General features: G+C 38.8%; 2 protein-coding genes across 2 annotated transcripts; one reads left to right on the top strand and one right to left on the bottom strand.

The window, feature by feature from the left end:
* Positions 1 to 1,186: 1,186 nt before the first annotated feature.
* Positions 1,187 to 5,843, bottom strand: LOC140933449 (ELAV-like protein 1-B). Its single transcript, XM_073383008.1, has 2 exons — positions 5,747 to 5,843; positions 1,187 to 3,796 (listed from the first exon to the last, which is right to left on the bottom strand). The coding sequence occupies exon 2, from the start codon at positions 3,688 to 3,690 to the stop codon at positions 2,680 to 2,682; it is 1,011 nt and encodes a 336-aa protein (XP_073239109.1). The 5' UTR covers positions 3,691 to 3,796; positions 5,747 to 5,843; the 3' UTR covers positions 1,187 to 2,679.
* A 40-nt stretch (positions 5,844 to 5,883) lies between these two features.
* LOC140933448 (germ cell-less protein-like 1) lies at positions 5,884 to 17,369 on the top strand. Its single transcript, XM_073383007.1, has 9 exons — positions 5,884 to 6,117; positions 7,691 to 7,776; positions 10,012 to 10,049; positions 10,818 to 10,914; positions 11,478 to 11,575; positions 12,823 to 13,001; positions 14,568 to 14,878; positions 15,451 to 15,587; positions 16,376 to 17,369. The coding sequence occupies exons 1-9, from the start codon at positions 5,999 to 6,001 to the stop codon at positions 16,727 to 16,729; spliced, it is 1,419 nt and encodes a 472-aa protein (XP_073239108.1). The 5' UTR covers positions 5,884 to 5,998; the 3' UTR covers positions 16,730 to 17,369.
* The last annotated feature ends 358 nt before the right edge of the window (positions 17,370 to 17,727 follow it).

Below are 17,727 nucleotides of genomic sequence, written 5' to 3'. Positions count from 1 at the left end.
GGGATAGTCCTCGGCAGAGTATCTGTACATTACATGCTTACCAATATTACTGGAGGTTATCAATGGTATTTTGACTTCCTGACCCCAGGATAATGAAAATGGTAGTCAAGGTGTACATGATAAGTTAAAACGAACATGATACATGTACTTGCAGATGAATTTATTTTATTGTGCAAATGCTTAATCTGCAGGGATATCACTAAGATTTTGAGTTACCGGTCATATGCAATAAGTAGGCAGGGAATTAAACGATGTTTGGTTCTGTATTTGTTTCATAAGAAAGTAGCCGGGGATCAAGCTTATAGTAGTGGGAGGAAAGCCCTGACCCCTGGCCCTTATTGACGGCTCAGATCTGTATTATTATCATTCTTTTGTAGATTAGTACAATATTCACTTCTTAATTTTTTTTTTTACTAAATTGTTCAATCAAATTAAAGGGTTAGTTTCCAAAGAAGTTGCAGTGTTGCATTTGATTAGAGAGGAACAAAAATGTTCTTACTAGTTTTGGTAATTGTAAATTTGGCCACCATGGAGAGATAAAGAAGCAAATGTTTTGAGGACTAGCCTTTCATCGTATTCTCAGTTGCTGACATCCATCCTACCTGTCATTCAGGTCGTCGATACCAAGGACAGAAAAGCTAGCTTCCTGGCTTTTTAATAAGCAGATGTAACTGTGGTAATTGGGAAAAATTTCAAGGTATTCAGTAAACACTAAACACCCATCCGTAAGAACCTGGCGGGTGAAAAACTTTTACTTCATCGTACAGTTAATGCACACACTTTTTGGTCAATTTAGCAGGCTTTATTTCATTGTAAGGACAGATTTCAGAAGCCAAAAACACTGTGTTTTAGATTTGATGTGTGATGGCACTTAACACCTGTCCTGGGGTCAATTTAAGAAAACTTTTACAAAATTGTGATTTACAAGTGTAGCTATTGTTTTCAGACTCTAAAGCAACTTGCTGCACTCGTAAATTACACTTGTAAAGTTTTATTACATTGACCCCTGATTTTAAAGAACCTTGTAAATTTGGTAAAGTGGGTGTTTACAAAAATATTGCAGTAGGACTGAGGTAAAATTAAAGGCACATTATATGAACAAATAAGCAAACACACTAGATGACAAAAAATATTAGATAATTTGTTCAAAAGATTGATAGCGCTATCCACCAGACAAATCGCTATCCAGTGGATGAGTATTGGGGAAACCAATTGCGCTATCCAGTGGATAGCACTATCCACCTTTTGAACAACTGGCACCTGGGCTTGTTTAACTCAAGAACAGTTTCAGTTAACAGGGGTTCAATTGAAACTACAATGAATTCTTTCACATTGACCGATTATTATAGGCAACCACTTTGTAATAGCCCTTTTGTTTCCCAGGTAAACACTGTTTCAAACACTCTCAAATTTGTTTCCAGTAAGAAAGCACCTGGCTTGATCACGTATGATCATAAGACAATCATAACCTGAGTGACACAAAAGTTTAATACTGATCTGGGGTGCTGACAGGTAATAACAGTTAAGAGTTGTCACATGGGAGAGAGCTGACTGTAGTAGTACATTTGACAAAGGCTGGGATGAGTGGTTTGATTAACGATGTTTAAGAGAAAGTCAATGCAAAATACAACTCAAACTTTGTTTTCCAAGGCAATGTTACAGTGGGAAGTTACAAATTTACATGAGAAAAACATGTGGCCTCATCAGGGTTGTCACCAAGGGGTGGGGGCAGGGGATTTCCCATGGCTACTATGAGCATGACCCCTGGCTACTTTCATATAGGAAACAAAAAGAAAATGGAACCAAAAGAACTTCCATTCAATTCACTGTCTACTAACTGCATATACTGGGCAACGTGAAATATTAGTGACAGCCCTGCTCATGATAATCCTAAGAGAGATACATGTATTTAACCACGACAGTCTCGTAGAAACAAGCAAGAGGTCAAAAACAAAAACTAAGGTAACTTGGTAAATAATCTCAGTCGTCTTAATTATGGCATGTATAAAATAAGCCTATGTTGTCCACTGTCTTTACACAGCCATCCATTTCATCTTATATGAGCCATTCTGATTGTTTGAAGCAATATCTTATTAAACCAGATTTGCTCTACTGACTGTCTTAACTCCATATGATGTCTCTATAATAAATTCTTTCTGGTAATACAATGTAGATAGCTTATTCCACAACAACTGTCTTGGGGTTCGTTGAACAATGCTCAAACATACCTTGTGGCACTAAATTTTTGTGGGTTCCAATTTTCTTTTCCCCCCATAATCTACAAAAGAACTTCCCACACAAAAAAAATACCGCAAACATTTTCCCAGAAATCAACTCCACTGTACATACCAAAAAAATGGTGTTTGCTTAATTAAAACATTAAAATGTTATCAGTCCACGTGAATGTGGCTTTCTAAAAAATAGCAAAAATTAAATCTCCAGTGAGAAAAACCACTCTTCCCACAACACACCAAAAATTGATTATCTGCAAAAATTTTGTACCACATGGCATGCAGATTTTGATGATGTCAGAAATATTGTTCATTTGCTGAAACAGTAACTATACAGGTAAAAAATATTATTGGAAGGAAAAACACTACATAATAAATACAGTGTGTTTTTTTAAACTAGGAAATTAATGTGTTGCACTGTACCACATAGCACAAAGGAAGGTGAATTTCACATCTTTGGTGTTTTCAGCTTTACTTGCAGAGGTTGCTGGTCATATGTAAAGCCATTTAGTGCATGGATAGCATTTTGAGCTTCCTGAATTGTACCCATGGTAACAAAGCAAAATCCTTTGCACTGTCCTCTTTCCCAATCCCACATCACATTGATCTTCTTTATTTCACCATATGGTGCAAAGAGTCTATAAACTGCAGCTTCAGTTGCCTTGGTACCAATGTTGTAAACAAACAAAGTAACGCCACTGCCACCACCCCCAGAGTACGACATTGGGGCAAACCCAGATGGGGGAGGAATCTGGGATCCTCCGAACATGGGATTGAATCGGTTGGCACGACGATTCATCATAGCCTGTCCCATGGGTCCAATTGCCCCTTGCTGCTGTTGAGGACCGAGATCGAAACTTGGTCGCTGAGGCATACTAGGAGCAGCTCCAGGTGGTGGCTTCAGTTTAGAAGTATTGTCATCAGCAAAACGAACGTACATTATCTCTGTTGCTCCAGAAGGCATAGTGTTATTTACAGCTGCAATGGCAGCTTCAGCCTCTGACTTCAAATCGTAAAGAATAAAGCCAACACCCTTTGATGCACCGGTCATTGGTTCTGTCAGGATCTTACTGTTGACGATATTGCCATAGGGAGTGAATAATACCTTCAGATCTTCAGCAGTCCACGTTTTTGGAATATTCCGAACATAAAGGTTTGCACCTTTGATCTTCTCCCCTCCTTTTCTTGACAAAGCGACCTTTATGAACTTGTTTTCTATTTGAAAGCCATTGAGTTTGTCTATGGCTGACTGAGCATGTTCAGGGGTGAAGTATTCCACAAACCCGAAGCCATAGCTGTATCCAGTTGCTTTGTGTCTGCAAATCTTACAGGATTTGGTCGGGCCAATTTGTTGAAACAGGGCCTTAAATTCTGCATCACTGTAACTTTGTGGAATGTAGTTGATGATCAAGTTGGTCTTGTTTTCAGAATCAGCGATGTTGTCTCCTACAGCTGCCATAGTAGAATAAAATTTAAGCAAGGGACAGATATTTTGATATACTTGAACTGTAAGATTTTATAGCAGCAGAAAAATGATTGCTGGCACTTTTGGCTTTACTTAATCTCTGGATAAAAAAAAAAATAAAAACACTGATCAGCTAGAAGACAAAAATAAATGACATACTAAGCAAGGCAAATTCAAAGGGCTCTATGATGGTCCTGATCACACCCTGTTGTTTCTACAATCCTTTGAAATGGCCTGAACATATACCATAAAATTCTGAAAGTAAGCCCCGCGGCTTATATTTTTCAAAGGCCCTTTTTGAGGGGCTTATATTCAGAGGGAAATTTGCGTTTCAAAATCGATTGGGCTAGCCTTATAGTTGGAAGTAAATTTACCGTTTTTGCTTTGTTTTACTTTGTATTTGAGGGCAATTTCCAAGTACAAGCCCCCGGGGGCTTATATTTGGAGGGGCGATTTAATGGAGGATTTTTTGCGTTACAAGTTTGAGGGGCTTATATTTGGAGCGGCTTATACATGGAGGGGCTTATTTTCGGAATTTTACGGTACTTATACTTACAAATTAAATACACTTTTGGTCTCACTCTGCAGCAAAAAAATAATAAAAATAATCCAGTCAAACCCTGCTTTATGGATGCCTGCTTTATACGGACACCAGGGGTTACGTGACAGGGATAAAAATATATATATATATATTGTTAATGTTAGAGCTTGCAAAAATTATCTGAAATCACATTCTATATATTTTGTACCCAGTATGGTCCAAAATTTGTAGGTCAGCATCATCAACTCTGGAACTCAAAAAACTGTGATTGAGTGCTTTGCCTCATGACAGAGTAAAACCAACAGTAACAAAAGTCTATTCAATGAATTCTGGGATCAATAATATTCTGGATTGGAGCACCGCAGTATAGCAGAAACAGTGACCTGTAATGGTTAGTACATGTACATGTGCTAATTCAATGCACTTATCAATGTTATTCCCAAAGCAAGAGGTGGGGGGGGGGGGGGAGGATCAGCTCAGGTGGGGAGTTTGATCTGAAAAGAAACTTTGAATTGACAATCATTATTGATTCTATTTCCACTCTGTAAAACTGTAATTGCCCTTTGAGCTTTTTGTAGCGCTTCGTTTACATCATTATGCAATGCTTTTTTAAGCACGTGCGCTACCGTCTTGTGTATCAATAATTCCATTTTTTTAACAGTAATTCCATGTTATTAATTAAGAAGAAAATTTTGATCAGTTCTCCAAAAAACCCCTGCATTGGAACAGAGTTATACTCTTCAGGGTTATATGCTTCTGTCAGAGAATAAATAGCATATGCTAATGAGGCAACAAGGAACGAGGATTCTCCTGTGACAACCAAAGATATCCCTGCATTATAAGCAAGATAATGCAGAACTTGGCAAGTTCTCCCTCCCCTCCCACTAGAGACAAAACAACATGGCTCCTGTGCCATGAGTCCTTTGGGGCTCCATTTAAACTAGCTCTGCTAAATTGGATGTTCCTTGATAAATATTTATTGAAATAAAAGAAAAGATTGCAGATATCACATAAACTGAACGGCCATTGACAGATCAATAGCAATAATCAGTAATTTTGTTCTTACTCATGCATGCAATGTTCTCATAGCTTTCTGCAATTCCAGTAAACTGAAGACATTTCAGTAATGAAAAGGCATGCATAATAGATTTTCAGGTTTCTGACTGATGCACTGTCCAATTATGTGAATTGCTCCACTAAAAGCAGTTGTACTACTGAAGTATTACAGAATTACACGCGTACCGTCGACTTTATACTCAGCCACGCTAAAATGTAAATCTTACATTCTTGTTGAATAAAGCAGAGCATTTACTTTGGGAAACAATATTTCAAATTCGCCCAGATTTTCTCAGACAATTTACATTTCCGACGACAGCTCACCAGTCATTTGTTTGCATTTACAAAACAAGTCGCCTTAACCATGTTAACCGGTCTATTCAACACAAATTTTCGAGATTAACTTCATTTACAGTGGTCATTTCTTTTTAAAGATTATAAAATACACCTCACCTTGCTATTTAAGACTTTTCAAGATGAAGAAAAATCCAATTTTTTTCACCAATTTCACAAGGCCTTCACAAACCCTCACAAACCACATGGGGAAAACTGAACTTACTTCCCATAAACCATTGCAAGGAAAGAGAGAAGCGTGTGGCATTCTGGGATTGTAAACAGTCATGGCGGCTGTTGGTCGTTTGATGCTGTTGTCGTACCTAGCGAGCTAAATGCTGCCATTTTGGGCCTTTTTGACCGCTTTAAGCTATGGGCTCAACAATATCGTCATTAGGCACATCAGCAGGTAGGAAAAGACAACACTCTGAATGCGAAGATGAGGATGGAAGTCAGACGGACGAGGAGGCAGTGGTCGATGTAGTGAAGAGGTGAATGTTCCTGTGTTACCTATACAGATTGTAGCCAAAGAAAGAGCTAATATTTTTCCAAAGAGTGCATACTTTAGAACATCCGCCATGTTATATACAGTTTGAGAAGCTGCTTCGGTAGTCGTCAAATAACTTACGTAACATCATACAGTTAACATCAAGCAGTTAACGCTAGCCTATTTTTGCACATACAGCAAAATGTTTGGTACCCTGGAAATACATTTAGAGACCGTCTGTTGTCATAGATATAAAGGAAGTTCAAAGGAGCACGGGATAAAACTAAACTGTTGGGCTCGGGAAGGGTTATGTGTGGGTAGTTTGTCATAACCTTATTTGACGCCCTGCCAGGGTAAATTCCGACAAGCGACACGACCCAAAAAGTAGCGACAGAGCGTAAAATGAAATCGCGACAAGAGACAACCTCCCTCAGCCAAATTGCGACAGTGATGGAAAAGCCGAGAATGAGCGACAAAGAACGGTGGTTTGGCTTATTTATCACCAGTCTAAATGCTGAGAAATAGTAATTTTCATCAGTTTTCTCAACGCTTTTTTTATATGTTTAAATCCAAATTGTACAACTGACATAGTTATCCAGTAGCCTGCGAAAACAGTCGTTTCTCCTTGCTCGTTGCTGCTGAGGATGTTTGGCGAGGAGGAACATCTGTGACTCGGTGTCAGAAATTCCATACTGACAACGTAAAATCTGTCCAGAATCCGGTCAGAAGCGCTGATTGGTCAACTGAGTAACCAGGGGGGGGTACTGCCATATATGGGTTATATAGGTATGTGCCGCTGTGAAGGGTATGGTTTTCAAACAGTTTTCTCTAGGATAGGGTATATAAATCAGAACAGTTGGGTCTAGAATAGGGTATCATTTTTCAGGAAACTGATCAGTTGGTTGAAGATTTTACCTCGACTAGGAAAACAGCTACTCTAGGATAGGGGGGATTTGGGGAGTTTACTCTAGTATAGGGTAGCAAAATTTAGCTGAACTAGCTCTGGTATAGGTTAAGGTTTCCAGGGTCCTAGCGGCACATCCCCACCCAGAAATTCCTAAAGTGCCCCCCCCCCCCCCCCCTGGGATGGAGTAGAACACATTGTTTTAGCTATTGGTTAAGAATGACAGACAAAAGACAAAAGGCTACAGAGGTCAAATGTAAATGCAATAAAACTATAACAAAACAGTCAATATTTCTGGAATATATTCTTCTCTAGATGAAGCATTTCACTTTTGCTGGAGCTCATTCACAGATGAATACAACACTTAGCAAAATTGACCAGGAGAAACGTAAAATCGGACATATTGCATTTGGAACCCCATGACTACCGGATTTATTATGCAAACATTGATAAATGTGATCAGTGTGGAATTTCTGTTGCTGAGTCTCAGACCTACCTCTTGGCAAAACATCCCCAGCGGCAAGGGAGCAAGGAGAAACGGCTGTTTTCGCAGGCTAGTTTTCTAGTTAATTTCTCTAAAATTGGTCTACTCTCATTTCCTAAGAGTGAAATAGGTGGTTATTTTTCTAAACAATTAATTTTTTTTGTAATAATGTGACTGTTCAACTTTCAGAAAAAAATTGAAAGGCACTTGTGACTATATTTATCAGACCCTCTTCCTTGATGGAGAAGGAAGCGATGTTACAATACATGCTCTAGGTAAGCATATAAGGCCTCACTTGAATCAAATTTAATTCAAAACACACGTCCTTAAAAAGTAGACTGCAACTATCAAAGAATGATGATTATGATAAGTTTAGATGTCAGCTAGTAATTTGTGAATAAAAAATGATCCTTGAGTGGAAGCCTTTAGAAACTGATAAATTTTTATTATTACTGAATACAGTCTGTCTGGTAATACACTAAAATGCTGCTGTCTCATTTAGCTTGTATTGAAATGAATTCAATTTATGACATTTTAAAGCTTATTAACCCTTTAAGTCCTGATAGTAACCAACATCAATTTTCTCCTAACAATATCCATATGTTGCCAAGAGAAATGATTATGAGAGTTGATAAAATGATCACCAAAGAAAAAATTCTTTGATCTGTTATCAAACTCTCTCAACTATTTTTTTAAGGAAATGTATGAAGGTCAGTATGGAGAATTTATATGTGGATATCGGGGCTTAAAGGGTTAAAAACCAGTAAATTCAAAATTCGTTTTGATCAGCACCGCTATAGATTGTTTCAATGCCCTTTTTTATTCCAATTACAAGCCCCTCTGTGTACAAGCCTTCTTAAAACCTTCACAGCGGTCAAACGAGTGAAATTTGCAAAAGTTAAGCGAAATACTTCAAAGTTAAGGTTGCTACTTTCACTATCGAAAGTTTAAGGTATTACCAACATCCTGTTAGTTTACTAAACGTTTTTAAAGTTTACTAAAAAAGTTCTAAGTGATTGAAAACCGATGCTGACGTTATTATCGGCGCCATTTTCAAACATAATTCTCTTTTAGCGCGAAGCGTTGTCAGCGAAAAAAGCTCAAAATTTTGAGAAAAATGGAAAGATAGTTATGTTGACTAACAGATTTATACATCTTCGCCCATTTTTCTCTAACTGGTAAATGAAATCCCAGCAATAGAAAACAAAAATAACGATTTAGACGTTTGACCGCGGTGGTCTTAAAACCCCTTATGAAGATGTACATGTATAAGCCTGGGGCTCATAAGTGGCAGTTTATGGTATAGGTAGGTAGGTTTAGGTAGCAACTTTATTTAACCCATTCGCTCCTGGAGATTTTGCCGAAAAACGCGTTTTGAAGCTAGTCGAGTGGTTTTCTGGTCACTGTCGTGCTATAAAGAGCTAAAACTTACCACAAACCGGTCTACAGGTCGTACACTTGGCGGCCTTCTGATCCAGATGCAAAATATCAGCTTGCGAAGTTCGGGCATGCGCAGAAAGCAAAATTTCGACATAGTTTTTGGGTTTAAAAGTGACACAGCAGTCTTGACTTTTACTTTTCGCTTTCTCTCCTCCCTTCTTTTTTCGCTTTTCTTGCCTCATTTTTTTTTTCTCTTGCTGGGCATTTAGTAGGCTTCATTTTGGTGGGAAGAGTTTTTAGGAAAGCTTTTAGGATCTTAGGATTAGGTGAAAGGAAAGGTAGGTGGGTAATGGAACAAGATTTTCATGGAGATTTTCAGGTCCTTGTCACGTGGTTTTTTGCTTCTTTCTCCGGTGTCCTTGACTGAATTGTGGTCATTCTGGTATGGTTTGAAAGATCTCTTCACTCTGCACAAGTTACCGAAGAAAATTGTCCTTGACCGTTAAAACTGATGACGTCACAAAGGGTAGAAAGGACCTGGATCCGCACGGGCGGTTACGGGCGGTTCAGGGGCGAATGGGTTAATGAGGGTAACACATGATAGTAAACACTGATGAACTAGTGGCCCTCAATAGTAATTAAAATATTTAGCACTAATTAAAATAGACACGACAAATAAAAATTTAAAATACTACAAGATACAATCCTAAATCACGATAGTAAAAACTACTAACTAAAGATAAACACAGCGAATTTAAAAATACTATAAGGTAAGAAAAAGTGATATGTACATTAGAATTTAAAAATATGAAAACATATATACACATAAGAACTGGGCTAAAAAATATTTTTTAAGAGCATTCTTAAACGTGCCAGCTGTGTCCTTCTTTCGCATGTCAAGAGGAATCCTATTTCAGGAACTTTAAAAGTACCCTTCCCTTCCGTTTCTCTATTTTAAAAAGGACATACCAAATTAAACCTTGTTGTACATTATGGGGTATGCAAAAGTACTGAGTTTCAATTTAAATGGTCACACTTTAAAGTTCATAAAATTTGTTAGACTGGAAACTTTGTTAGTTTCATCTGTTTTTGTTAACTCTGTACTGCATATCCTTATTTCTATGTTAAAGGAAAAGAGTGGAAGCTTCACAGAATCTATATGTGCCAGGTATGTTTCAAATAATAAGTGAAGCCATGCCCGTAAAATCTCCTTCCCCTGTTTTTTTTCTTTAACATCTCATTTTATATGTCATCAGTAATGTAATATACTTTATTAATTTACTTTAATTTTGAAGAAAAAAAAGGCAAAATGCAGAAGCTGCTGTTAAAGCATTTCCATTGACTGACCATCCCATTTTTTCTAAATGAATTGAAAGAAAACAGATAATTATGTAAAATACTTGTTTTCATAACAAAGTGAATGTTTCTGAACTCTGCATTTCCTGCTGGGTGTCAGACGTTGTGAACATGCTCTTTTCTGCACTCCATGGTGATTTTTGTTTGGGAGTCTTTCCACAACAGTGATGCTTTTTCAGTTAAGTTAGCAAGCAAACAGCACATTCTCGTAGTTATTTTCTGCTGCTTGCATCTCAATTTTTGCCTGAAGTCCATGGCACTGGAATTCACAAACAACCTCCTGGTTTTTTAGGTAGGGTAAATTACGGCTTAAGGAAATGTGCAAGCTGACACTTGTATGTACAGTGGAACCTCGATATAACAAACTTCTATATAACAAAGTCCTCTGTATAGCTAACTGTGTTTTTAATCCCAGTAATAGTAAAATAGATGGAAAAGAACCTTGATTTAACGAAACCTCATTATGGTGAACATATTTTGCCTGTCCCTTTGCCCTTTGTTATGTCAAGGTTCCACTGTACTATATATTGAGTTACCGTATGTGGCCCTTTTGAACTTGAAGCTCTCTTTTTTGTCATAGTCTGCATACTTTCAAAGTATGTTCAATGGATCATGGAAGGAATCTTCTGCAGACCATATTACAATGGAAATTCCAGATGAAAATATTGATGTTGAAGGTAATATTACTCAAGAAATAAATGTGTGAATTATCTTTTCTACATCTCTAGTCTGAATCCTTCTTTACTGGCAGCTTTCGCATCTGCAAACACCTAACTGCAGGAATAGACCAAAAAAAGCTACCCTCCTACATCATACATGCCAACTCTCCCAGATACGGCACAAATACGCCCGCCTCCTATATGGGTCACCCGTTCTCCTGAATAAAATTGAATTTGGAGCGTTCCTGTGCCTTAGTTTGAAATTCATTTGATCATAGTTAGTTTCTGTGGCATTGTTTTTACACATCTCATTACTGAAAGACTATTTTAAGAAAAATATAGCAAATTTTGCTAATTTGTTTCTCATGTAAGACTTCGTATAATTTCCTGTGCCAAACCCACATTACAATTTAGGGACTGGGTTGATTTGTGTGAATGGGGGGTGGGGTGGTTGATGTTGGGGGTTACTGCTGAAGAGACAGTCTTCAAGGTTTAGATCTCTAGGGGTTGGAATCTCTGTACATGTTGATGCAACCAACACTGACTGGTGGCACTGTGTATTTTGGTGTTTATCTCAACAGCACTGAACACAGCATTTGGCTCTCTGTACTGTGATGAAGTTATGGTTTCTCCTGTTAAAGTGGTTCCTCTTCTGGCTGCAGCAAACTTACTCCAGTTGGTCAGTACAATGTGCAATCCACATTTTAAACTCTTTGAGTCCCAAGAGTTACCAACATCGAAAAACAATTTTCTCCAACAATATCAGTACATAATCAAGTAGACAGGTTACGAGAATTGCGAAATGATCTCTAGAGGGGAAGTGCTTTATATTAAAACAAATTCTCTCATCTAAAGGAATGTATGGAGATCATTGTGGAGAATTAGTCTGTGGGTATTGGGGCTTAAAAAGGTTTAGTGTCAAATTTGCCACCTGCGCTGAATTTTTGTGGTAGGATCCATACAACTAAAATTTCCAGAGGTCTCGGCCTTTCCGTTTTCTAACTGCAACGTTTGGCCAGAAAAAATAACTGTCTTTAAGATGACTGTTTTTCTTGGTTGGAATGGAAATTCTCCACAGGGAGGGATAAATAAGGAAGCTAGACTGACCCATTCCATTTGCCTCCAGAAAATTGACTGTATACCTCTTGTTGATTTTTTATCATTTTTTGTTAAAAAAAAAGTTGCATTAGACAGAAACAGGAAAAGGAGAAAAAGTAGAGTATGTGAAAAGTAAAAAGATTGAGGCCTTGTCCACACTGATGCGTTTGCATTTTCGTTGTCTTTCAAACGCATCGATCTATTCTCGCCCACACTACCGTTTTGATTGCGTTTTTGACTGTTCACACTAAAACGTTAGAAAACGGTAGAACTGTACGTTGTGATGTAAGTTGAACTCTCTGTGCATGCTACAAACACACAAGCCTGTGATATTTTGGGTCATCGTTTTCATTTTTATGCGCTTTCGACCCGTCCACACTTATACAACCTGTTTGCGTTTTCGTTTTGATCCACGTTCAAGAGCATTTTCAAATAGATAGGTTTTAGATGAAAACGCTCAGCATATTGGTGTGGATGGAAGGCCTAAACGCGTCGAAAGGTATGCGTTCTCAGGGTGCAAAGAAAGTCAGTTTTACAGTCTGTCATTTGGGCATAGCCCACAAGTCATTTCAACTAGCCCCAAAACCCCTTTTGATCAGCAGGATTGATTACAATCCTTCTGTAATTTGAATTTCCCCCCCAAAAAACACTTGCCCGTCGGGCAAGTTAAGAACAAAAAATTACTAGCCCGATAGCAAAATCCACTAGCCCCGGGCTATCGGACATTACTTTCTTTGCACGCTGAGTTCTCTATTGAAAACGCATTAGTGTGGATAGGGCCTAAAAATCATTGATCTTGATATTTATTATTATTCTTTTTTTCTGTAGGAAGGCTTGTCTCAGCAGTGTGCTGAAGCTATGGTAGAAACGATAAACAGAGCTACAGTTTGTGCTTATCATGCGGCAGCTACTCAGTACTGTGAAACAGAGGTACAGGCTAAGTGTGTGAAGTGGCTTGAAAGAAGACTGACTTCTGAGACTTCAGTTTCACTTCTTAAGGAGATTAGGTGGGATATTACTTTGAGTAGGTTTACGGTCTTAGGGTCATCTCGCCACCAAGAAGTCTACTCTCCACCACATAATAACTCTGCAATAGACAGCTCGTCTTCTACTTGTCCCCAGGTCTTCTGGGTTAACAGTGTAATAATCTGCAATTTTTCTGCACTTTTAACGTCATCGGTTTAATATGGCAAAATTCTTGCAAATTTGGTTCCAACAGTATGATGAATTATGAATTATGTGTGTGATTACGGAAAAATATTTTGAATGAATAATCATAAAGTTTACGCCAGACTCGTACATATGCCTAGGATTGCGATGTGGTCATTCACAGAAAAATGTTTTTGAGGCATGATTAACTAATGGTTTAGTTCTATTTTTTGTGAATACTTGCGACTTTTAATATGGCTTTCTTGCATCGCTTGAGTAAATTAAAATATATTAAGATATGAATTTCTTGATGGCGATTTCGTTGGTGGCGAGGTGATCGGATACTCCTGTGTACATGTATACAGGTTCCGCGTTACGACGTCCAGTCAAAATGCTAAGTGCATTTCTTTGTTTATTTAGTCATAACTTGCCTAATCATAGGCAGTTGACAGTACTAACTGTTTCAAGTGTCAAAAAACAGCATAGGAAACGTTGGTCTGCTGCACTGCTGTCTACACGGCTGTGTAGCAGACTAAGGAAACGCAGGCTATCAAAATTAATAATGGCATAGTTGCGGTTTTTCCTCTGGAAAACTCTAACGGTACATTTGTCTGTTTCTTTCTTGGGATGTGGAAACATCAAAATCTAAAGGAAGCGACTTTGGAAGCCCCCGGGAGGTTTTCTTCGATTTTCTTACTTTTAAGATAAAACAAACAATCAGCAGATTGCAAAGTTATGAAATTCCAATGTGCACTGAGTACCGCTCGAGAAACAAACTTGAGTGCGGCCTTCAGTTTTTTGCATCGGTATGTAAAACACGGCAACAAATGTATCATGAAAAAATGATCCATGGAAAATCAAGTGTAACCTCAGCTAATAATTGTAATGATTACTGAATATCGTAATCTTCCAACACGTACTATTTCTTAGTTTGATTCTTATGTTAGACCATTGTTTAGGTTTGTAGTAAGCGACTGGCATGAAACTTCTGACCTACTTTGGTTTCTTTAACATAGCGTTCGCCAGAGTCGTTTCCTCATGAAGAAGGTCTTTCTCTACGTCTAAAAAAGCTCATGAGGAAGAATTCTTAGGATAAGCATTCGCTGAGTTTTTTGTCGTTATTTTTGTGGAAATGAGACACTGTTGCCTTTGAAATTCAACTAACAGTCTAATCGATAGCATGTCCCTCAAGAATCCAGGGACCTACCCACCTACTCCTCCCCTAACCAAACGTTAACACTAAATCACTCGCGTAGGGCGAAATGTTGAGTTTAGGGAAGGCTACGTGGGTAGATTCCCTGAGTCATATACTTATTCAACATTTTTTTCGTCAAGGAAAAAATATGTCGAGGAGAGCTTGCATGCTCGTATAAACCGGGCTCTACTTTACATGTGAATAGTACTTGTTTCTATTTGTTTTGTAGTGTGGAGCTGATGAGCGAAGTGGTCAATTCTCAAGAATTATTTGTAATGCAGATTGAAGTAGATGTATATAACTTACTGAAGGTCTGGGCATATCTACATCTTCATCCCAACTGGGCGGGAAGCTGGAAAGATGTACGCGCACAAAGCAATACATACTTTGCATCACGAGCAACTGATAGCAGCATGTGTTTTCTAGAGACTGATGAGGGCAGAAAGTTTGTTCCTGCCTTCAGAGCGATCAGGCTACATCATGTTGTAAATGACATACGTTCAATCCAGCTCTTGGACACTGACAGAATTATTCCTCAAGGTACTCAACCTGTTTTTGCGGCTCAGTCTTTATCTCAATAGAGAAGCTTTTAAGTATTGTACGCATGAGAGTTTGTATCTACCACAACGAAAATTTTAAACGTTTACCAAGAGTGAATTGCGGTCGTTTCGCCCGAAGGCGTTCGCCAGGACTTTAGTCGATTCGCCCGATGACATACAACACTCTACAACATGGTAAACTAACTTCTCCGAGATGTAATTTTAGTTAACCTTGGATTCCACATGTGTAGTCACTGTCTTTCCATGCTTTTTCGTTTTTCTCAGGCTTAAAGAACGACAACATCGGGCGAACAGACTTGGTCTGGGCGAACTGCCATCGGGCGAAACCACCCAATATCCATACCCTTAACCGCTCTGTCTGTGAAACTGTAGCTCTGGAGTTAGCCTTTGCTTTGCCAATATCGCACGTCGAACCAGTTATAAAAAAAGACACCAGAGTCTGGATTCTTTTCTGTGTCTAATGCTCCTCTTTTGTACAGGGGACAATCCTGTTGTACAAGGCTACCTCCTTGTGTGAACGAATGTTGACTGTGTAATCTCACTTTCCTTCAGATTGGTTACATCCAGTGTACAAATCGCAGTGGGTTTGTATGCTTTCTGTATCTCAAAATCGAGACTCAAGTCCATCAATTGACAAATTTAGAACCAATGCTCTCAGGTGTGGACGGATACTAGAGAGGAACTCATCGGTGAGTTTTTTCATAATTTCTTAGCAGTGAAGCGCTTGCACTTAAACGACATTATTGCCAACAGCTTGTAGAACAAGGGAAATTGCAGAGTTGCTAAATGCTACTAAGACACTACCTGGAAGGGATTTAGAGAAATCAGTGAGCATTTTAACCAATTTTCCCGCCCTGAACCTCCCGTGTGGATCCACGTCTCTTGAACTGCTTATGTAGTCACCATTTTTATCGGTCGTAAAGATGCAAAGTCGTTTTGATACAAGTCGTTTCGATGCGTACTCAACCAATGAAATTTAATTTCGTTCACTATGGGTATAGTTCGCGCGTAAACAAGAAAAATATTTGGGGTGAAGATTCTTCGTTCTTTAAGCCTAGTACCTGAAACTACTTACACATCGACTGAATAAACTTGTATGGAAACGACCGGTAACCCTTGTGTGTGTGGGGGGGGGGGGGAGGAGAGGGGAGGGGAGGGGAGAAAGCGAAAGGTAAAAGTCGAGATTAAACCCGAAAACTATCTCGAGATTTTGCTTTCTGTGCATGCCCGAACTTCGGAGCTGATATTTTGGATCACTGGAACAGAAGGCCGTGAGGTGCTCTACATGTAAACGGCTTTTTAGGCAGTTTTTTGAGGTCGACTAGCTTCAAGAGGCGTATTCGGTAGAATTCCCAGTGGAGAATGGGTTAACACCAGAGAATACAAAGCTGGACTCAAATTAATTTAGTGCACGACAGTGGAGGACATAAAGCGTACCTGTTTCTCTAATGAAGTGTTTTTTATTTTGTTTTTACAGTATTGCTGGCGTTGGACAGGATTCTCTTATGGCATTGACGTCATAGTTACCTACAGCCCGAGAATGAGGCAACTTTTGCTTAGACGCAATACTTATACACACCCCGTTAGCGGGGCAGTATGTCTTCATCAACAGAAGAATATTATCGTGCGCGTGGCTGCGGCATCATTTGACGCAAAGGGTTGCACCAGTTACTACACTTGCTCTGGACTGCTGGATTTGACACTTGACCCGGATGAGGAAAAGGTGGTGCTGCAGCTTGATCGGTCAGCAGTTTTTCCCCTAAGCGTTAGTGTACATATGGCTCATGTTTCGTGCTCAGCTACGAGTATTCAGTCTCGAGATGAACACTAATCAACTTAACGTTTATCCAATTTTTGTAGAGACCCTCAAATTCCGAAATTTTACTGAGACTTCCTCGCCTGTTATTAGCGAGTGATTCATTATTTTTATCTATTCTCATACTACTTTCATGAATTTCAAGTCAGGTTAAACTTCCCTTCTTCGTTTTCGTTTTTGTTTACTAGTCTTCCACGCAGCTCTTTTTATCTTTCGCCACGCAAGGCTTGCGAGACGAGACAAAAACGGTTGCGTGAACAGACCAACTGTTTTTAATACAGCCTAACAGAAAAAAAAAGGGGACTATAAAGTTCTATTCCAAATTATAATCAAAATTATTAAAAAACAACAACAACAACAACAAAAAAAACAATAGAGTAGGGCTGGGCTTCAGAAAATGCTTTAGTGGTATCAAGAGAGAATGTTATCTCTTGGTGGTATATAGTATCGTCGTTGTCGTTATTACGTTTATGATTATTATTGTTGTTGTTGTTATCAGTACAGGCATAAATGTAGTTACTTCTGTGAAAAAATCTTCAAAAAAAAGCAGGATACTAATTAACAGAAACTGAGATGGGAGTAAAAAGTATATAATGATTGCCTCTTTCTTCAGTCAAATAGAAGGAAGTATCAAATGCAGAAATTAGATTATAGAAATAAATTATTTCTTTCTACGTGAGTCGTCTCACTTCCTTCGCCTTTTTCGCGGTTACAATACTGGTCCTTGCCCAGTCCCTGTGCGGCGTTTTCCCAGGCCTCGGTCTATTTACTTCGGTGACGTTTCCGAGGCGAACGGTCGGGAACTGCTTCGCTGGGACCACGTGATCCGAAACGAATTGGCCGCGCGGAATATTGTTCAAAAGGTGGATAGTACTATCCAGTAGATAAATCTCTATCCATTGGATAACGCAATTAGTTTTCGTAATGCTTATCCGCTGGAGAGTGATTTATCCACTGGATAGCCCTATCTAACTTTTGAACAATCGGGGCCTGGACTTCTCGCGCTTGGTATT

Source organism: Porites lutea, chromosome 4, assembly GCF_958299795.1.
Source record: "Porites lutea chromosome 4, jaPorLute2.1, whole genome shotgun sequence".
In the NCBI taxonomy this organism is placed as follows: Eukaryota; Metazoa; Cnidaria; class Anthozoa; order Scleractinia; family Poritidae; genus Porites; species Porites lutea.
Note: the sequence above shows the minus strand (reverse complement) of the source record. Positions and strands in the feature narration are given on the sequence as shown.